The 23274-nt window shown below is 35.5% G+C and overlaps 1 protein-coding gene across 1 annotated transcript; it reads left to right on the forward strand.

Annotated features, from left to right (window-relative positions):
• Positions 1–13464: 13464 nt before the first annotated feature.
• Positions 13465–17684, forward strand: LOC139193422 (heat shock 70 kDa protein 15). Its single transcript, XM_070816433.1, has 8 exons — positions 13465–13574; positions 13692–13878; positions 15767–15843; positions 15951–16152; positions 16649–16843; positions 16986–17066; positions 17190–17338; positions 17513–17684. The coding sequence occupies exons 1-8, from the start codon at positions 13465–13467 to the stop codon at positions 17682–17684; spliced, it is 1173 nt and encodes a 390-aa protein (XP_070672534.1).
• The last annotated feature ends 5590 nt before the right edge of the window (positions 17685–23274 follow it).

Genomic DNA, 23274 nt, shown 5'->3' on the forward strand with positions numbered 1-23274 from the left:
ATATTATATATTTTACCCTAATCTTAGTATATTTTGGTAAATATTTTGGAAGAATTTTGATACTTTGAATTGTATTTTCAATATAGGACTTTCGACTTCCTCTGGAGCAAAACAGGACCAAATGGACGAATTTTGGAGTAATTCCAGTTGGAAGACATTCGTGAGTCACTTAGCTTGATCATATCAAAAATTGAGATTTTTCCACCAAGCGGTTATTTTCTGGCGATGAAATAAAGAAGCAGTGCGCAGTGCTGGAAAATGACGTTTTTGGGCTTAAATTGCGTTTTTGGAGCCCAAGATGACCTCGGATGGGTTCGTGACCTTCTGGAAAAGTGTTTAGAATATTCCAAAATTAAATCCAGCTATATTGGGCCAGTTTTGGAGCAGCTTATTGGTCCAAAACGTGGCTGTTCAGATTTTAGGCGAATTTTACCATTTAATTTAGGGTTATGTCTCCTATTTTATTGGTTTTTTATGAATTGGAGTTTTCCTAGGGTTTGGGGGGAGGCTTGGCAGATATATTGCTTGGCCATCTACCATATTTCGCTACACTTTATTTTATGCAACTTTGGAGACAGAGAGAATTGTTAGGGTTTTGAAGACTTTTTACTTGAAGGTGCTTTCAATCCTTTTCTTGAATATATTTTCTATGATTTCAATTATGAATATGCGGAACTAATTTCTTTTGCTAGGGCGAAACCTTGAGCCTTAGCATGAATATGTGATTTTTATTTAATTGCTTATGATTGATTGCATGCATACTTTGAATTGTTAATCACCTGGATAAAAACTATCTAATTGTCTTAATGCCTGATCACCATTAGGATCTTTAGAAAAGTAATTTGATGCAATTTTGGTTGGAAGGTTCCCTGAAATTGACGCTGGCTTCTTGTGATTAATAATTGTAATTTCACTTAGGATGAATATCACGTCTTAAGGATTGCATGGTTTTTTAAAGGATTTTCATAAAGCATAATGAGTCTTTCATGTTCAGATTTGATCCGAAAGTCCGGACGGGTTGCATGTTAGATATACATTTTATGTTGGAGATTCCAAGTAGAATATGAATTAGGAAAATCTAACCTTCAAAGTGGCATGTGTAGATCGTAAGTAATTGGTAAAAATTCATAGGATTGCGAGGTGATGGTGGAACCCTAGTGCTTTCTTAATTTTATTCTCCCAAAACGGTTTTCTTCTCTCTAGCTCTAATATTGCAGATTGTTTATTTTAATTCATTAATTTCGTTTTTATTTTAATTAGGTTATAAAATCAATCACCTCAACTTCTATTTTACAATAATTAAATGGAATCTGATTAGTTTCGAATTATTTAATAGTCCATGTGGAGACGACCTTGCAAGATCCGTTTATACTACAATAACCTTGTGATTCTTGCAAGTAAAATAGGAGATTTAAGCCCGTTTACATGAGTAGTAAAAATCCTATCAAAAAGCATTTTCTGTTCTTTACCATATTGACAACATTTGTTTGATACGTCATAATTTAGATCTAATGCACATTGAGAAATGTATTTCACGAAAAAATTCCACATTGTTGGGGGCTGGAAAGAAAATAAAGGATGAACTTGAAGCTCGTGCCGATCTTGAAGTTTAAAAATAAGAAGAGCTCTTCATCTTATTCGGCAAGGAAATAGGAAATACTTACCTCCTGTATTTTATATGACAAGAGAAGAAAAGGTGTTGTTTTGTCAAGCGTTGTCAAATGTGCGTGTTCTTGATGGATATTCATCAAACATTTTTCGATGTGTCAATGTCAAGGATAGAAAGATATGTGGTTATAGAGTCATGACCATGTTATAAAGCAACATTTACTCCGGCTTGTGATACAAAGAGTATTACCGAGACCTATTACCCTTATTTTTCTTGAGTTGAGTGCTATTTTAAGACGGTTATGTAGTAAAAAAGAACCTGTAGCATCTTTCAAGCAGTTGGAAAATAGGATTGTATTGGCTCTTTGTCAAATGGAGAAAATGCTTCCTATTTCGTTCTTTGATACAACTGTTCACCTATCCGTTCATCTAGCTTATGTGGCTCAATTGCAGAACCAATTCAATATTGTTAGATGTATACAAAGAAAGGTAAATAATTTTTTTTCATTAAATTTGCTTCCCCATTCTAAATGTTTCATAAACTCATTTAAATCTTACTTTCACTCAAGGTACTTACAAACATTGAAAAGATATGTTAGAAATAAGAATCACCCCAAAGGAAGCATTTGCATAGGGTATCTTACTCATGAGGCTGCATTGTTTTAATCAATGTACTTACGAGATATCGATAATTGTCGTACTCAACTTGGTCGTAATGTCGATATTTCTACGCTTCGTGATATAAAGGCAGTTGTGTAGATATTCAAAGAAGTTTTTTGGAACAATGTCACCTATGTGTTTTGTTCAATTGCCCTAAATTGTCTCATTTTCTAGAGTAAGTTGATTTATTCAACTTAAAGTTCTTTTTTGCGTCTTCCTTAATAAGTGAGATTTCTCGTTAAACTAATTATTGGCGACCAGAAGATATTCTTAATATTCCTATTATTCGTTTAAATTGTTGAATAAAGTGGCTACTAGGTGGCGTAATTACAAGGCCAAATTAAAAGAAAATTACTACTCTCCATATGTTGGCATATGCCAGAACGTTTCATGTGAGATGACCTTGTAGACCTGGGCCAGTGGTAGACTATGGTTAATTACAATGATAAAAATAATAAGTATTATTATTTCTAAACAATATATTAATTTTATGATATATATATATATATATTACTTTGTTAATAACAAATTATTGTTGAGATGAATGTTATAAATAGCAAGAATTTGTTATTAACACCGACGGCACAAAGAGCTCCGCCTGACACATAGTTGTAAGTAAATGGCTTATTCTTATTTAGTCTGTTAAAATATAAACAAGATGTGATTATATGTATTAAACTATTCTTATTTGATGTATTATAATGTTAAGAGAAAAAACATGATCAAAAGCTTGATTCTATTGAGAATTTTTATATGGTGCATGACACACCCCGATCGGAATCGAGACATGTTGGCCGTTACGTAAGGGTGACGTAGCCATAAGCAGTGCGGAAGTGACAGTGATATGAAAATGTGAGTAATTTAAAAACCAATTAGCTAATTCACACTAGACAAGTAAATAAGTGCGAGTAGAGATGTTTAGAGTATAGCTACACATAATCAGAGCATAGGTAACCTAAGTGCAATCCAGTAGGCTAAGTATTGATTATACAAGACATGAAAGAAAGAAAGTTCCTACATTATTTGAAGTCTATCAGAACCGTCGTAGAATCCTTGTAAGTCACCAACACGAACTTCTACCTAAAACCTGGAGGGGCGCAAAACAGAAAACGTGAGTGGGCAAAAACAAAGCTTTTCAAAACCATTTCTCTTTCCAAGAGTAATAACCCCTCATCGTAAAACCCTTATAGTTTCCCATAAAATAGTAATACGTACGTTTGTAGAAATCATGCTCAAGAGTAATGAAAACCAAGTATATGCCATGTCAAGTATCTCAGCAATAAAATAAGTAAGCCAGGTGAAATAAATCAATATAAATAATATGTCAGCCGGAGTCACCTAACATGACATGTACGACTGAACCTATAACTCATCAAATATGCATGTACACGAGTTGTAACCACCTATTATGGTCTGTAAGACAAGGCTGAGTGTAAATAAGTACGCTGAAGTACTATGATCACGTGAAGGCTGTGAGATAAATTGCGAGTCACCTACGAGTCGGAACCACCTATTGTGGTCTATATGACAGGGTTGTGCACCAAACTGGGATCCAAGGTGAGTGTGCGGTGCGGTGCGGGAGGTGAACATCATGTGAAAGACTGTGCCCTGACCACGGGCGGGAACACTAATACTGCAGTGCAGGATAATGAGCTCTAAATGCTTCTACGTATAATCACAACAATGCATCTACTATCATCAATATATACTCACTTGAAGCTTACCTGGGCATCTGGAGCATCAAACAACAATATGCATATCTATACTAATGTATACTCTAAAGCATAATGCAATTGACATGGCGTTTAAAATCGTAAATCCATTTAAAACAAATTTCTGGGGAAAACGCAAAGCATATATACGTATATATAGAAAACCAAAAGCCCACTCACTAGTATGTAGTAGGGTCGTAACCCCCGAGTCTCGCCTGGCTATGCTCGTCCTCCGAAAACGTCTCACCTATATGTGAAACAACTATTTTAACATTAATTTTAAGCACATAACCAAAACCGTGTAATAACTTCTCATACGTTGCTCAATTAGGGTGTTTGAATATACCATCATGGCCTACTCAACACCACGAGCATCCTCATATTTTTAAAATAATTTTCCGATGTCCCACGCTCTTGTCAAGCTCAGGCACGTGCCTGGCACATTGATAGAATCTCTAACGGCGTTAGGGTATATTCCATTAAATAGGAGCATATACCGTTAACTTTGTCTGATGCCGTCAGTATACTCCGTCAAAATTGACGGAATATTCTCCTTCCTTCTCCGATGGTTCGCCGGAATCTGGAGCCAGTAGCCGTTGCGTCGCCGGTTTCTGGAAAAATTTAAAACTTGAATATCTCCTTCGTTTTTCAACCAAATTTCACAAATTTTAATCAATTTGAAGCCCTGAACGAGTAGAACATGCTCTTACCTCTTAAAGGTCCTAAAACCCACGAGAAACAGTGGAAAATGGCTCGACATAACCAGCCCAACTTGAAACTTGACAACCCAAGTGTTTCGACGTTCTAACCACTCCAAAATTAGCCTAGGATCCTCATAGAATCGTTTAGGACCCTTTTGAGCCTTAAAATCTGGTGAAATGCCCACAATCACGTCAGAGTAACAGAGTACCTCGTCGAAGCTCGCAAGTTCTCGAGTTCCCGGCGTCCTTCCTTTGAACAACTGGTATGGTTAGGTTCGTAGGCTTGCAAGGAACTAAAAGGTGGTCCTTACAAGTTCGATCTGTAGTGTTTGAAGGTTGAAGGACTTGGTTGTACGGACGAAAAGGAAAGATCGAGAAGAGAGGAGGGATAAAGGTGTGCACGTGTGTATGGGTGTATATGTGGTCACGGGATTGGGCAGAAATAGAAGGAATAGGGCCTTGATTGGGCCATAAGGTTTAGGGCTAACAATTAAATCAAAACAAACCAGTGCTTCTAATTGGACCCAAGAAAATAGGAGATATAGTGATTGGACCATTTCCTTAGCCAGATTACACACTCGTTTATTCATAACATTTTCGTTATGAACCCAATTCAGCCCTAACTCGCATCAATGCTCTCGTGATGTCGAGTACAACTTAATTACGTCAGCTAGAAAAATAATTAAAAATTATTTACGTACATCCACATCACCAAGCCCACAAGGGCATAAACATCATTTTACATACATTCGGGGAGAAAATATATATTTATTCGGGACGGGTCGCCACAGTGCACGTCGTCGACGTGATGAAAAGAAGAGTTGGGTTGATAATGCATTAGAGCAAATGGCGGTAAGTTTTAAATTTAAGTATTTTAGTAGAAATAATGTATAAACTTTTATGTTTTTTTTTTTTTTTACATTCTGCTTAAGAAATAGTATTCCTAACTTGGATGAGCTTAAATATTTACAAAACGAGCATGCTTATTGCAAAAAATACATGTTTGTATGTTTTACGTTTGCTGCATTGCATATTATTTACTAAACTGTCAGATGACTTATTTAGCCTTTGTTCCAGGTTTTCGTTTGCATACCTGTTTTCCTTGCTTCCAATTAAAACTTTGCCTTTACCTTTCACATTTCTTCGACAATGTATGAGGTAATATAACACCTAGCACCTACACTACAAACTCGGAGAAGCAGGAAGAGAAACCTGGAGATAGCATTCTGCTTGGCGTCATAGGAAATTTGAATCTTATTCGATGTAGATATATCTATCTATTTAGATATTGTCTAGTGACATATATGATAAGAAGTTTGCGTTTATTTTATATAACTACATGGCATGCATATAGAAGCAGATGATGAATACCCGTCAATGCATATACAAGTACATTATATATAATTACAACTACATTGCATGCATATTTTGCATGCATATTTGGGCAGATTTTATATAAACTACAAGACATGCATATAGAAACAGACAATGTATAAGTATAATTACATGGCATGCATATAGAAGCATATTTTATGTAACTACATGACAATGTATATAGAAGCAGATTATGTATAATTATAACTTTATTTTTTTTAGGATAAGATATCTTAGGAATTAACACAATTAGTTACTACCAATGGCGACGAGACACCAAAGTTAAGGCAAAAAGCATATGTATCGGCAATGAGATTTGAGAGATGTGACAGAGTTCGTGGTTATGGAGCCCGGGTAACCCCGGATATGGTGCCTTGGGTTGTACAAACTCAACCAACATCTTCATCTCTTACTGTCAATCACGTAAAGGACAAGATTATGCCCGTTTGGAATCTCAGATTTTACAGCTTCAAGCAAATTATGCGCAACAATGTGAAGAGTCTCAACAAAATTGAAATGAGGTTTAGAATTTGAAGTAGGTTATATCTTCACTAGGGCAACATTTTCCACACTCACAACATGAGTCTTCTTCCCAATAACAATCTCCCTCTGAGCATCATTCTCATTCTCCACAACAGTCGTTGAGCGTCAATCTCCTTATCCGCAACAATCATTCTCCCATCACTAATCACCTTCCCAACACACTTCGACTTCTCGTCAAAATATACTTTATCAACACTTTCCACCATATCCATATACACCATCAACACAATTTTATCATCCCCAGCCATATTAGTCATAATTGTTCCACCATGTGTCTCAACATCCTAGAGAGTTTACAAGAATGCTTAATGATACAAATTTTTTGCAACAAGTCATGTCTACACATTAGAGAGTTCCTACAAATCAACAAATCAGAGTTAGTGCTTTTGATTTCGTACTATTTGTGGTGCTTGAATAAGTTTTTATTAACTTTTTGGGACATGTTTGATACTTTTATAATATATGTCCTATTTGTTGAAACTTCTGTGTTATGTATTTTAAGACAAGTTTGATACATTTGTTTTGTGTAATATATTTAATATTAAATTTCAGTAGTAATGAATTTACCTTTAATAATATGATTTAAATGTGGTTACTAAAATCAATTAAAATAATATTGACGTTTTTTAATTTAAATTTTATTTCAGGCGAATAAATATGCATCTGTCATGTCCTGACCCCTGAATAAAGATTATACACGAGCTAGGATGTGACCCATATCTTAGCTATAGAAATAAATTCTACAACCAATATATGGTGGAAAATTAAAATGAAATTAATTAATAACCAAGACACAATACATCACATCACAAAATTTTACATGATAAAGCTTGAGTTTACCACATATAATTGATTGAATACGCATCGGAAATAACTCTAGTGTACAAATTAATTCACAACAAAAACTACATTAATTAAATTATTTCAAATGCATATATGCAAGTGAGATGCATGAATGTACTCACTCCCTTCTAATCCTGCTAACATATACCTAAGGCACCCAAGCCTGCACATCTTATATCATGCTTATACCACTTGGCTCCAAATACCTTAGAATATGAGTTAACTCCCATTCATCCTTTAAACCCAAATTTGTAATTAAATTCTCAGTTTCCACTTTATTATACATGCACTTCCCCCGACGCCTGACATATACAAGATTTCATTATTTTATAACCAACCGGTTGTATACTCAAGCCTTTCTCCCGACGTGTACAAGGTTCATTACTTTATATTCAAAGCAAACTTCAGCCCTTGAATATCCTCACAACTTAAACTCTTTTTCTTACTATACAAGAATGCTTATGTATATGCCATGAACAAGGATATCAATAATCGCATGCTCTATAACATCTACAACACTAATCAAACTGTTAGTAGCCAAAATTGTATTATATTATCAATAATATATAGTATGGATAACACACAACAATCTAATTGAGAAATATTACTTTACCATTTTACTTCATCTCTCTCTAGGTGATATTGATGCATGACTCCATTTGAGTTTCATAGAGCAATTTTGTTGGGTAAGCTCTCATGCATTTTCTGGGATTTGTCCCTCTTATTTTACAACATTCTCAAGGGAAGTAAATGGATATTTTTGATGGTTTGGTGGGAGTGCTCTCATAACAATAATCTCAAAATGTAAAAGTATAAACAACACAAAATTTAAGTGGTTCGCCAAATCGACTACATCCACTGGGGTTTGCTTTCATTGTATTTCACTATATATGAGAAACTTACAAATACAAAGAAAGATGGCTTAAAGCCTTAACAGTATGTAAAAGAAAGATAAAGAGGTAATAAGATAGGGGGGATGGCTTTTTGTTGGAGTTGTTCTTTTTCTTCTTCTTCCTTTCTCCTCTCCATGTCTCTTCCATTGGTTCTTGCTCCTTCCTTTGTAGAAATTGCATGACATCTTTCTCTCCAAAAAAATCTCCCATGTGTCCAATAGAAAGAAACCAAGTATGGTGCCAATCATTACCATAAAATGTGTTCCAATAACAAAGCAACAATTGTTGTCCTAATCATTAAGAATGAAATGTGGTCCAATAGAAAAACAACAAATGTTAAGCTAATCATTAGTCCTATTATGTGTTCTAATAGAAACACACCAAATGTAAAGTTAATCATTGATAATAGGATGTGTTCATTTGACAAAGCAACATGCGTTAAGTTAGTCATAAACAAAAATTATCATGAAAAGTGGACAAATACCCAAAGGCCACATCCATACTCTATAAGATATAGAATCCCACCTCAACCTATCTAGAATAGTGACTAACCCGTCCTCTTTATTCTCTAATGGTTGGCAAAACGACACCTTGCTTTTGTGAGAAAAAATCAAGCCAAACTCATTATAATTCCCCTCTCCAATTCAAACTAAATAATATCTCTAATTACATATGAACATAAAATACTACTAACTAGTTTTTAAAATAATTTGTAGCAAAAAAGATTTTACATTGAAACTATTTTACATATCGAAAGTAGATTCTTGTATAAAACAAATCTAATAAAATCATTACATAAAATAATTACCCCACACGCACACACATATAATATATAATCTTTTTTTTTAAATATGAGGTATTACAGCACCAAATAGTAAAAATTAATATAATTAAATAGTATATGTAAATGCATATAATAGAAGCCGGGGGTGGGGGGAGGGGTGTATTAGTAATCACCCCTAATTCTATAAACATCCGCACCTAATTTGTTTTCCACACCAAATTTGCTTACGTGGCAGAAAATGTATTAGGGGCAGAAATCATATATACTAAGGGGTGGTTTGGGAGTGAGGTGTTTAAAAAAAAAAGCACCCATGAAAAAAAGCTGTGAGGGTTTTAGGTGTTTGGTAAACTGAAAAAAATGGCTTATTTTGGAAGCTGCTGTGAGAATAAGCTGAAATCAAAGGAAAAAGCTGAAGCTGCTATCTGCAGCTTTGGAAAACTGGTTTTTTTTCAAAGCACACAGAGCTGCTACAGTGCTCATTTAATGAAAAGACCCACTATCAGACTGCTTTTTTTTTCCAAAAGCACTTTTACAAAAAAGTTTACCAAACACTCTGCTGATTTATTTCACAGCCGCTTATTCTCACAGCAGCTTTTTTTCAAAGCACAGCAATACCAAACCAGCCCTAAAACCGTTTTGCCCCTCGGTTTATCCTTGCTTTCCTCATATGTGATCGGCTTTGTACAGTAAATTTACGGTTTTGCCCTTTTTCCATGCGTCTCTCATCTTTCATATGTTAGCTTTGAGTTCGAGAGTTTTCTATTTCGTTTAAACCTTTCTTTCTTCTGCTTCTTCTCTGATCTGTGCCTTATTCTCACTGTTTTTCTCAAATTGTTTGTTTTTCTTCGATATTGTGGTGTTTCGATTCTAAAATTCTTCGTATTTTAAGAGATCTTATTTCTGGTATCTGATTTGTGGAGGGTTTTGGATCCTTTTAAACGTGGGGTTATAGGTGTTTTGTCCAGCTTCATAAAATTTGTCTCTGTTTTTACAGTTGTGATCGGGAGGGGCAAAAATTTGGCATTTTTTACGTTTGAATCCGTCTGGGATTGACAAGATTCAGAGTACTTATTATCAAATTGGTCACACAGACCACTACGAGGAAGACATCGTCCAAACCCTCTACATAAGCATCGAGGTAAATCTCGCTTCTGCTCTGCTTCACAAATTATTTGTTATTTTCCGTAATATATGTTGATTTCTAGAACCCTCTACATAAGCATAGAGGGAGATGATGACATAAAGTATTAAGTTTAATTGTGATTTTAAGTTTTTTTTATGCTGTTAGTAGATGAATCCATCTATTGGTTGAAGTGATAGGTGTAATTAGGCCTGGCATTTTGGACCCAACCCGTTAACCCAACCCGACCCAACCCGTTAATATTTGTATTTGGGTGGATGCTTAACGGGTCGGGTCGCTAACGGGTGAACCCGTTAACAACCAGTTAAATAACGGGTCACTTTGGGTCAACCCGTTAGACCCGTTAGGACCCGTTAACACCCGTTAGCACCCGTTAGTTGAGGATATTTTAGTAATTTTAGTAAAGTCTTAATAACAAAAAATAAACTTTATGCCAAAAAATAAATAATAATAATTGTTAACGGGTGATAACGGGTGACCCGTTAGCTTAACGGGTCGGGTTCGGGTGACCCGTTAGCTTAACGGGTTGGGTTCGGGTGACCCGTTAACTTAACGGGTCGGGTTCAACCCGACCTGTTTACAGGTCTAGGTGTAATAAAATGAATATGCCAAGGTGTAAATAGTTGGAGGTTTATGGTATTTTGCAGGTTTTCTGTTGGTTCATGGTTTTGGTTTCATCAGAGGCATAGAGAGTATACACTGAGACAAATAGGTGGGAAGACAGAACAAGGGAAGGGGAAAGGGCCATTTTTTTAAATTGATTTGGGGTGGGTTTGAGGTTGTGATGTTTCTGTATTTAATTTGGTATTTCATAGTTTGGGGTTGAGTCGTTATTTTTTTGGACATTATGATCTCATTTGTGATTATCAAGTGCATAATGGTTAATTGCAATTTTCAATTCTTTATGCTATTAGTAGTTAAAATTAGGGGAATGGCTCCAATTTTGTTAGTCAATTAATTTAATTTTTTGTGTATCTCAAGCTTCTAATTGATTTCCTGCATCATTGCTTAGTTTTATTCATTAAGATTTGAGTGGTTAATTTTTTTACCTTATGACCCCATTTGTGATTATCAAGTACATAATGGTTAATCGTAATTTTCAATTCTTTACGTTTTTAATGGTTAAACTTAGGGGAATAGCTCCAATTTTGTTGTTCAATTAATTTAATTTTTTGTATATCTCAAGCTTCTAATTGATTTCTTGCATCATTGCTTAGTTTTATTCATTGAGATTTGAGTGGTTAATTTGGATCAAACTCTAATGATTTTCCTTTGCAACAGTTGTGGTCCTCCGTTAGGATTTTCCTGGCAAAGAGTATATTTTCCGTTTTGGTTGCTCAGTTGCTCAATCACAAATTTGCAAATAGCTCTGGTGGTGCTATTATTTTTGGGTATATTTTATGTAATTTCCCCCCCTGTTTGATCACACATTTATGAATGTTGGATTAAAATGTGTTTATTTTTGGAAAGAAATGAGACGGCTGGTTAGAGTTTTAGAAACCTTTGTTTTTCTTGCGTTTTATGGCAATGAGAAGAAGGAGGAAAACATTGATCTTAATTGTAATTTTCAGTTATTTACACAGTTAGTGTTGAAACCTTTGTTTTGTAGACAAATAGATGACATGCGAACATTTGCAAATCCATGTTATTCTCTAAGTTGTTTTTTATTTTCCAATGTATTTTTTTCTTCATATCAACCTGGATGAAATGATTGTTGGTGGTTTTTAACCAGATGCTTGGTTTTAAAACGATTAATCCTGTTAAGAATAAATAATTGCTTGGGGTATAAAATGTGTATTGTAATTGTTTTCGGTTCGTATTGTTGATGCCTTGGTCAATCTGACCATAAAAATAGAGTGGATTTTGGTTTCTTTGACTCTTTTGTTTGCTTTGTATGTTGTTTGGAGCTAAGCGTAAAATACTTATACGTATATTTGACAAGAAAGGTAACCATTGACAATTAATTCTCTGGTGGCTTATTTCATGCTTTAGTTTGGAAACTCTTATTTTTGTCATATATAGAATATTGGCACAGCGTGCAAATACATTATCGATGGACTTCTAAATGGTGGTTATTTAGTTTATAAATTTGTAATGCATGAGCTCTCTAACCTTGAGCATTTCACCATCATGACATCATATGGCCATGATCCTGTTGGACACGTGTTGTTTGCATGTTTTCTTTTATTACAGTTGTCGTATAACATGCCTCTCGTACGTGTTCCCCTTATATTTGTTAGTTTAGTAGGATGTACAACAATGAAACGAATTCTCTTCATTTCCATTTTTGCATTAATTTTCGAAGTCAGTTTATGGTAAATAATATTCAATTTTCGTTGTCTTCAATTCTACTGAGTTGCAGTTTATGAAACTACTTTTTTCTCTCTCTTAGAGCATCCCCAGTGAGGGGATCTATACCGGGCTGTAAAAGTAGTGGATATAGCTCATTTTAGAGCTCTGAGGAATCTTTGGGGCTTTATAAAAGAATCTCTCCCAATGAGGGGCTATATTTTTCGGGCTCTATATGGAGCTATATATATATATATATATATATATATATTTATTTATTTATGTAGTAATTTGATTAAGCAATGATTTTTATTTTTATTTTTTTTGTGTTAGCTTTTCTTAAGTTGATTTTTGGACGTGCTATCTTAAATTTTTTTTTATGAACCCTTCAACCTAAAAAGTTCAAATTGTGACAAAGTTAGATTTCATCACTTATGAATTGTTTGTTGGATTAGATTCTCTTATCTCAAACTCATCATTTGAAAGAAACAAACCCCCACTTCGCCCTCTGAAATAATTTGATTTTCATGTATAACACAATAATTTACCTAGCACAAATTGGTAAATTAGGATCATACAATTTTGAAAAAAATTTATTTGAAAATTTCACCCATCAATGCCCATGAACGTTAAATCAATTTGAAAATTTAATTCTTATGGAATTTAAAACAATCATTAATTAGCCAAATTGTAAGAAAAATAAGTAAGAAAAAAAATTAAAATAAGTGTATTCGCAAGTGGAGAGAGATTGATAGAATTTTGCTTACATGGGTTGCTACTTTTTTTGTGGGACCCACTGTTTTTTGGGATTAGATGTAGTCCGATTTTATGCTACCCAATAAAGGAAGTTGCTAGCCCCATTTTACGGCTTATTGGGGATGAAATTTCTCACTAAGGTTGGAAATGTAGTAGCCTCATGAAGGATAAAGCCCCCATTAGGAATGCTCTTAGTACTCCAGATATCATTCCCCACTTCGCCAAGATTAAAAGCCGCTGGCTTTCAATCGTTTTAAGCAAGTTACGTTTGTAAGTATCAAAACTATACTTTTTCTATAGCAAATAAAAATCCTTCCTTCGCTATGGTAATTTTGTTTAGATTAATTAATGTTACACTGATACTAACTCAATTTTATACACTGCTAGAAAATCAATTTGTAATCCCACAGCAACGCACGGACATTACTACCTAGTAAGTACCTATTTGTCCCTATTTACTAATAGTAGCCCCAACACATTGAAACTTCGATATCTAAGTCAGAAACTCTATAAAAAGAGTGATTTAATATTGAACTGTGTAAAATCAACTTACTTGGGAAATGTGCAGAATGAGGTATTTATAGAGTATAGGGCTACCATATGTGTATGTTTCCATGCTATGAGTTGGCGTCTAATTAGCCGTTGGATGCAGTAAGAAAGTATCTTTATGATACTTGAGAATAATCTTAGAGATATTATTAATTAAATAATAATGGTTAAGAATTATCTTCTAAGAATCTTTGATTAGATTTGATTGTGTTTCTTGAATAAAGGAACATGTCTTTCTTGAATAAAGGAACATGTCTTCAATTAGGAAAGCTTAAATGTAGGAATTAGTTATTAAATCTCCCTTTAACTCCATACCTTTTCTCCTTACCATGGATAAATGAGTCAATGGTGAACAAAAGTTCACAAGTCAGCTTCAGAATTTTTTGGATTATTTTTCCTCCACATTCATCTATACCAAGATAAAAAAAAAATGTCATCCCCATGGCTCTCTTTACATAATATAAAATGTTATAGTCCTCAAATTCTCATTTTTGTATATATTATATTTAAGAGAGTTGGAATTTTACATATGTGAGTACATTGTTTACAAATTACAAGTCAATAACTACATAATTAAGTGTATGTAATAGAGTTATGCAAGTTTCAGAATTTCGAATGGAATTCTTAATATTAAATACATTCCAATTTCTAGCCTTTTTGTCTCCAGATTTTTTCGAATTTAGGAATTTCAGTTTTTTATTTGAATCAGATGAACTAGTTAGGCTCGAACCCCTTAGTACCAAGCAAGGACTCTCTGGTGATCTAGTTAGGAAACGATTATATAAGTTAATGCAGTAAGCTTGAGAGCATATATTTTGTCATACCTTATATGGGGATAACATTTATGATCCATAGAGAATCCTTGTTAAGAAAGCAATTTTGCTAAATTAGGAAAGAATCTAGGAAAAAAAAAATCTAAGAGAGGATCTTCAATCCTAGTTTGGTATTGTTGTGTTTTGAAAAAAAACTGTTTCTGCTGTGCTGTGAGAATAAGCTCATTTTTGCTGTTTCACGTTTTAAGCTTTTTTTTTTTCCACCCAAAACTGCGAAACTAAGTTGTTTTTAAGTGTTTACCAAACATATTTTTGAGCTCAGTTTTTTTTTATACCCACTTTTTATAAAAGCACCTCAATACCAAACCAATACGTAGGATTCTGATTACCGGCCCTTCAACCGCATCGGGCCATGTTGGACCATCTAGGATTAGGCAATCCCTCCCCGAAGAGTAAAGTTTGCTTAACTTACACACTAAGGGGGCGTTTGTTGCGTCGTACTATCTCGGACTGGACTAGCTTCAAGGACTAAGCTGGACTGGCTTAGACTAGACTAAGCTGGACTAACTTAGTGAAGCGTTTGGTGCAGTGTTGGACTAAGAAACTGGATAATAACAAATTCTAATATTATATTATTTAATATATAAATTATTTATATTTTATTATGATCTAAGTGATTGGAGATGACGAGGAGTCTATCGGGAATGGTCGTTGAGCATGATGAGGACGAGAGAGGATAGTCTTAGCTAGTCCCATGGTTATTGGGGGGTCTCGCTAAGACTTTTTAGTGAAGTGTTTTGTTCATGCTAGTCCCCTTTAGTCTCATTAATGTTAGTCCCAGCATGAAACAAACACGATATTGGACTAACAGCTAGTCCAGTCCAGTCCAATCCCACTTAGTGAGGGCAAACAAACGCCCCCTAAGAGTATTATGATCATTTTGAGCACCCCTAGTGCCACGTGTCAAAACTTAATAATTCATAGCTTTGAGAATAAAAAATGATACTCTCTTTCCGTTACTTGTATTCTCAAATATATGTCTACGTTGCCAGACTTTGAATATAAACAAAATATTTATATGATTATACGTGTAGGTTATATGCTGATATTTATTAACGTTCTACTATACTACATGTGCAGATTGGTCCTTTCCAGTCTACTAAAAGTGAGCGGGCAAAACTAAAGGTCAAAGCTCGCCTGAATCTGCATGGGATAGTGTCTATAGACTTAGCAACTGTAAGTTTGTTAAAAGAATTTTGTGCTTCTGGCTATTATTGGTTGATTATTCTTTCTAATTTTATTTGTTTTTCTTCATGTGTTGTAGCTTTTGGAAGAAGAATTTGAGGTTCCTATCACAAAAGAGCAAACAAAGTACCAATGAGGCCCCCATTCATGTGGCTCCCCCAAGTACCAATGAGACTGATGTGAACATGCAAGATGCTATGGACACTGCTAATGCTCCAGGTGCTAAAAATGGTGTTCCTGAGTCAGGGGACAAGCATGTGCAAATGGAAACTGATGCGAAGGTCAGTTGTCTTCTCTCTGTCATACTCATATGCGGGTTTTCCATGAATTATTTGTTCTTTTTCCTTGGACTGCGACTTGGGGGAACTTGGGGGAGGGGCCGGAGGGCAATAACCTAGCAAACAATGCATTTTGGTTATAGTGTTTAGCTACTTGATTTGAGTGAACTTTATTGGACTAAGGGAGATGAATGGTGTAAGATGACCAGGTTTCTATGATGTACTTTGATATACTTAAAAGTCCATTGTGCTAAGCTTATATCTGATCAATCTTCCCATGTTCAGCTATGTTAACTACAGAGAAAGCTTGTTAAATTCTGCGCTCCTCATAATCTTTTACTCAAGGGACAATCTACATTTAATGTCACTATAGAGAAGAGATAATGGACGGTGCTAAAAGTTAATTAAACTTTTTGTTTTGGAATGGTAAATGCTATCAGTGGTTTGTTTGGTTCCATTTGCGGGCTGCACTCCTGATGTCTTGGTTTTTTTTATACAGGCTGATGCTAAAAAGATAAATGTAAAGAAAACAAATATTCCTGTGACAGAGTTGGTTGATGGAGGGATGCCTCCAAGCGAAGTGCAAAAGGCAATTGAGAAGGAGTTTGAGATGGCCTTACAAGACCGTGTTATGGAAGAAACAAAAGACAAGAAAAATGTTGTCGAGGCCTATGTCTATGACATGAGAAACAAGGTAGTTTGCTTATATGTTCGTGGAACATTTCCCTTGTTTTTTACCATTTTATGACTAAATTTCTCTTTTATATCTAGCTCATGATAAGTATAAGGAGTTTGTTATTGAACCAGAAAGGGAAGCATTTATTGCTAAACTTTAGGAGGTGGAGGACTGGATGTATGAAAATGGTGAAGATGAAACCAAAGGAGTTTACATTGCCAAGCTTGAGGAACTCAAGAAGGTGAGGATTTTCTTTTAATTCTTTGGTGGTTTTTCTCCAAATTGTTATGAGAGGGCACCGATTGAACTTGATGTCGTTGGTTTTGATTGTTTAGAGCTAATGGGTGATTTTGTCAAATTGCAGCAAGGTGATCCCATTGAAGAGGGGGTCAAGAAGCACACAGAGAGGGGAACGGTGATTGATCAACTCGCTTACTGTGTTAATAGTTACAGAAAAGCTGCAGCATTGAATGACGCAAAATTTGAACACATTGATATTACTGATAAACAGAAGTTGAGTGTCTCGATGAGCTCTCTTCTCCTTCCTCCATTCTCGACCATTCCAACTCACAATGTTCTTTGTGTTATTTAGGTATTGAACGAGTGTGTTGAAGCTGAGGCCTGGTTAACAGAGAATAAGCAGCAACATGATTAGTAACCTTTTCTTTTATCCACTCCTGTTAACAGGTTCTGCAGATCGATAATGACGAAACGCAAACCCGCACTAGCCAAGCCAGCTGCCCTTGAAACTCCACCAACCCCACCTCCTCAGGAGAGTGAGCAACCTCAGGGCGGAGATGCTAGCCCCACGAAGAATCCTGCTGACAATAACAATGAGGCTCCACAGGCTTCTACCTAACCAATGGAAATCGACAAGCCAGAAGCTCCCCAAAGTTCTGCGTAGTTCTGTAGAGTGTCTGCGTTTCTATGGTTTTCTTATGGCCAAGATTTGATTCGTAAACGTGAAACAGTTCCAATTTGAGCCTTAAAAGTTTAGATGCCGAGGTGGAGGCCCGTGGTGTGTTTAATGGATGATATACTTTTAGGAGTCTGTCTTTAAAGCCTTTTATGTGCTTGTGGTCTGTCAGTGTTTAACTATTGGTACGATCAGTCTCTGGAATTCTGGAGTTTTTGTTAGGGGTTTCAAAGAGAAACTGTACCATTTGGGGTCCCTCTCCCCTCTTATGACGGGAAAGAGATCGGAATTTATTCCCTAGTCTTGTTTTGCGTCAGTCATTGCTACTCTTTCTTCTTATGTCTTGAATTTATCTCCAAAATTTTATTGACTTGGGAAGGTTGCACAATTTTGCTCTGTGAATTTCACATTGATGCTTTTGTTGGATGGGTTATACAGTTTGTAGTAGATTCTGGCATACGATTATATGCATCAAGGTTCCTCTTTGATGCAACATTCAGTGCGTTTTCGTCATTGTCGCGCGGAAGTGTAGGATTTGTTTGGAGCCTGGCGTCTGGATTTCAAACATTCTCAGCGGAAAAATTGATTTCTGTAGTGCTGAGTGACAAGGTTAGAATTGTAAGAGGAACGCTGAAGATGAAATACGGTTGAGAAAAACCTCAGATTTGACAATTAACTTGACAAGGTTTGTGTACCAATAGGAAACAATACCCTATAAATGGCAAGGAATTTGATATCATTTAGAAGTGCTTTTAGAATGATTGAATGCTTTTTGATGAAAACGTTTATAGAATCGGTGAATTTTGAAAAAACACTTTAAGTGCTTCCTAGAAGAAGCACATGATCGGTGCTTCTTGCATAAAGCACTTCAAGTATTTTTGGAATCCAAAAATATTTCACTAAAAGCAGCTTCATTCATTTGGAAAGCACTTTTAAATGATTGCATATTCTACGGGTGGTGCTAGTAAAGCTACATTATAGAATAAAATGAAAACATGGGGAACAAACATAATGAAAACATAAGAAACAAACATATATGTCATATAAAACATAATAAAAACATGGGGATCAAACAAAAATTATGTGTTCATCTAAATATTCAATAAGTCTTGTACAATTTATTGAAAATTATAAAATGCAAAATGAAAGTTATCTCTTTTCTGTCTAAGTGAGAGTCGCAACCTAGGTGGGTGCCTAAGCGGTTCAAGCGAGCGCCTAAGCATGTTTAGGCGTTCTTTCTTAATTTTCAAACGCCTAGGAATTAATCGGGGTGGTGGCTAGCCGCCTAGCGTCTAAGCGGACCGGGTCATAGTGCTAGGGATTTTTAGAATAGTGTAATTTACTAGGAATTACACAACCACACATGTGCTGTAATTCTAACAACACTCCCATTTGAGTGTGTAAATACTCAAGTAGGCAACGCATCTGATCTTCATGTAAATTAGTAATAGTTGATGAAGTCGTCTCGTCTAGTAGGAACAAGTGGCAAAAACGAGTCTCGTATAGGGATTGAACATAAGCGTAAGTCCTATCAAAACATGGCTATAGTAAAAATCAACAGGACAAAATCCACAGTTCAATGAGAAAAAGGTAAGTTAACATCTTCATGATGCAAGTAGTAGAAAATGCACATAAGGGTATGACATTTCCAATGTGGGTGCCTAATAAAAACCTCGTCAGGTTAGCAAAAATCCAGTGGAAAAAATGCTCATGATCTAAGAGAAAAATAGTATAGTAAGGTCAAGTGAGTATACATCAAGTCACTCTCTCTGAGTTCGACAAAACTCCCTTTGAGAACTACAAGTGTTGCAAATGAGTTAGTTACGCATACCAATGCCTCGGACAAGCTTCTGGAAGGTTAACTTTGACGGTTACTTCGTGAAAATGTCGACAAGGTTGTCTTAGGATTACATATGCTTGACTTTAATCTTTTAATGCTTTCATGAAGTGATGTAGACATAATAAGCTTGTTTTTTACTTTGTTGATGTATCCTTGCTTGATCTAGTCAATACATGCAGCGTTGTCTCCCTAGATCGTCTTTGGGACTCAACGACGAATGAAAAATCGCAAGTACTTCAAATATGCTCAACGAAAAATTGCAGGTACTTCGAATCTCAACCATCTCTCTCGCTTGTGACGTGGGGAGGTGTAGTAGGCTTGGTATGATTCAAATATTTTGTAACCAAGGTCTATTTCATGGAGCTTCAAAATATTACGGTATTCTTAACAATAAAGACATAATCGCCTGAGAACGTGCTTTGTGCGGATTTGATAAGTAACCTACGTCAGCATACAAAATAGGCAAGTATCATTCCAAGGATAAGGGGAGTTTGATCCACTTGGGATGCGTATAGATAAGCCCAAATCCATAGCAATGGAAAAAATGTCTTTAATGCCAATTTAATGGCGGCGTGTAGGCGCAATGCTCTATCTTTACCAACAAACCGATTACGAATGAGATGTCTTGCCTAATGCAATGAGCTAAGTACAATAAAGCGCTAATTGATCTTTAGGTTCTACAACATCTTCAAGGGTCTCATTTGCATCTAACGTATGGGTGATCATGGGTGTACTCAAAGCAACACTTTTAGGTGTAGTTCGACTGGTGGACCATAATATCATCAGAGCAACGATCAAACTTTAGGTCAATACAAAATGAGTTTTTCCATGAACCTTCATCTCGAATTTTGATTCAAGTGCGAGGGAATTTTCTGATGCACTTTAGAGTCTTAGTGAGATTTATATCATCGACATAGACTGCAACTCTAACAAATTTGGAATATGACTTCTTAATTAACACGCAAGTGCATAGTTTATTCTCATTTCCCAACTGATCAAATAATCACTTAGACAAGTAAACCATATCCACCCAGATTGTTTCAATCCATAAAATTTGGAATATGACTTCTCAATTCTTAATTAACACGCAAGGGCATAGTTTATTCTCATTTCCCAACTGATCAAATAATCACTTAGACAAGTAAACCATATCCACCCAGATTGTTTCAATCCATAAAATGAACACCTCATTCAAATTGATAGGCTGTTATGTGGTCTAGAACTATTTGAATTAGACCCTGTAATTCTTTAGTGCTTACTATCAAGTTCAACATAAATAAAAAGTCCATCACAAAAAAGTGATTGAAACACAATACTCACTGGATTGAAGATGGACAACTCTCTTTAGTGCGGCGTTAAGAACGTGTTGATAATGTGTTGTGGCACACATTTAGAGAGAGGGAAATCGGTAAAGAGAGAAAGGGCTTGAGGAATTCTGTGTGTGATTTCCTCACGAATTGCACTGGAAGACAGAAACTTGTTTTCAAAAGTACTACAAACTCTAATAGGAAATATCTTCTAGATCTTATAAGATTACATAGTCTACTAGGATCAGTGTTTTAAAATACTCACCTAGGGGCGCACCTAGGCGACATCGGAAGCCGGGAGGGTGGCTTGCCGGCTCGGTTTTGTGGGAGTCGGTGGAAAACTCACCTAACTTCGTCGGGGCGCGCCTCATAGCGTTCGATTGGGCGTTAGATTTGTATAAATGTTGCCGAAATCTGAAAATTATAAAAAATAAAAATTGTTCAAATCTAGGTTTTGTTTTGAGTTACAAAGTAGTTTGAAGAAGATGAAGAAGATGCGAACTTGTCGGCTGATCTTTTTTTTTCTTCAGTTTACTAACCGTTGTTACAACATATTCTTTTAAAATTATTTTTTAAGTTTTTGTTTTTCATATTATTTTATAAATATTGAAAAAAACTAAAGATAAGTAGAAATATAACGTTTTTATATTTTTTATACGTTTTGATATATTTAATATACCTAAAAAAAACTGAAAAGACATATATAACGTTATACATTACCTTTTATTAGACTCCATATGTCCCATCTAAATAGTATGTGTGTGTATTAAAATAGGTTCTACGAGGCTTAACCTCACATCTCAAGGCTTTCGCTTAGGCAAGGCTATCCTCGCCTACGCCTTCGCTTTTTAATACGTTGACTAGGATTTACGCAATCATAATTCACAAATGTATTACAATTCTGAGTACTACATGCATATAAGGTGAATTGCCAATTTAGTCCCTGAATTATCACTTAAGTGAACTACATGCATATAAGGTGAATTGCCAATTTAGTCCCTAAATTATCACTTGAGTGAAAATTTGGTCTCTAAGCTATTTTTTTTTTCAGAAAAATTAGTCATTGAATAATAAAAATTTGCCAATTACATCCCTAATATTAATTTCGAAGCTACCATAGTCAATTTTTCGTCAAGTTAAGTAACGTTACTTACATGTGATATACATTGAAGGGTAGATTAGTTTATTAAATAATGAACTAAATTTAAAAATTTGATTAATTCAAATGATGTGGTTGTCCATATCAAATGCCACCTAAGGTGGTATGAAAATGTGGTACAAAAACTTGGTATGTGTCGAGCCAAAAATAATCACAAGGCAACACGTGGATTTCTAGACAAAAGAGGACAAAAGTATCCTTGAGGTATAACGGGATTCCTACGCGTGAGCAACAGGTAGTCATCCCTCAACCAAGTCAAAAGTGCCCAAAAAATGTAACAATTCAAAAACCATCTCAGGTAACTCCCAAAACCTATTTCATTCCATATATTTTTTAACTCTTTTTTCCTCTTTTAGCTAATCAATTAGCTATCATTCCATAACTTACAAAATATTCCACATAAATTACATAACCTCCAAAAAATTCATTCCAAAAATGTGTTAATTGGCTAATTAATGGATTAATTACCTAATTAATCCATTAATTGCCAAATAACTCACACATTAAACCACAAAATGCACACAAAAAACATCCCAAAGGTCGGCCACCTTTTCTCCAAAGGGGACCGGCCATGCCCTATAAATACTACCCATTTTTTCTCTAAAAACCTAAGTCCACACTCTTGTAAAACTCCAAAAACTCTCTAAACACTTTTCTCTCTAAATTCTAACTTTGGCATCGGAGGTTCTTCGGCCAAAGTCCCTCCCATTCATCATGGGCGTGTGAGACTTTTGGCCTTAACCAAAGGTGTTAATTGTTTTGTAGTTGCAATCTTGTCCAAGATCAAGGAGGAAGAAATTTGCATCCACAAATTGGTGCTTTCATTGGGAGAAGAATCACACACTCGTAGAAGACTCTCGCATAAAAAGGTTTTTTCTTTATTTTCTAGTTCACTTGTAGTTTTTCGTACGTTCTTATTATTAGAATTTTTTATTTGCAAAAATTCTTTGATAAAACGTAAAAGAGAAGTGCAATGGCTAGAAACTTAGAAAATTCAACAAGTGAAAATTCTAATATTCAAGAGATGGGACCACGGCTATCCACGAGGCTAAATGTGACAATTGGTGGAGCGGCACCACCACGACGAGTTTCCACCACGGGAACCACCGCGGTGGCTACCTTAGTAGCCACCCGCGGCGAGGTTCATGGCACCACTACCACGGCCCAAGCCGTGCCACCAAAGCAATCCCAAGCCATGCCATCCAAGGCCCACTGCACCAAGGCCAT

This window comes from Malus domestica, chromosome 17, assembly GCF_042453785.1.
Source record: "Malus domestica chromosome 17, GDT2T_hap1".
NCBI lineage: Eukaryota > Viridiplantae > Streptophyta > Magnoliopsida > Rosales > Rosaceae > Malus > Malus domestica.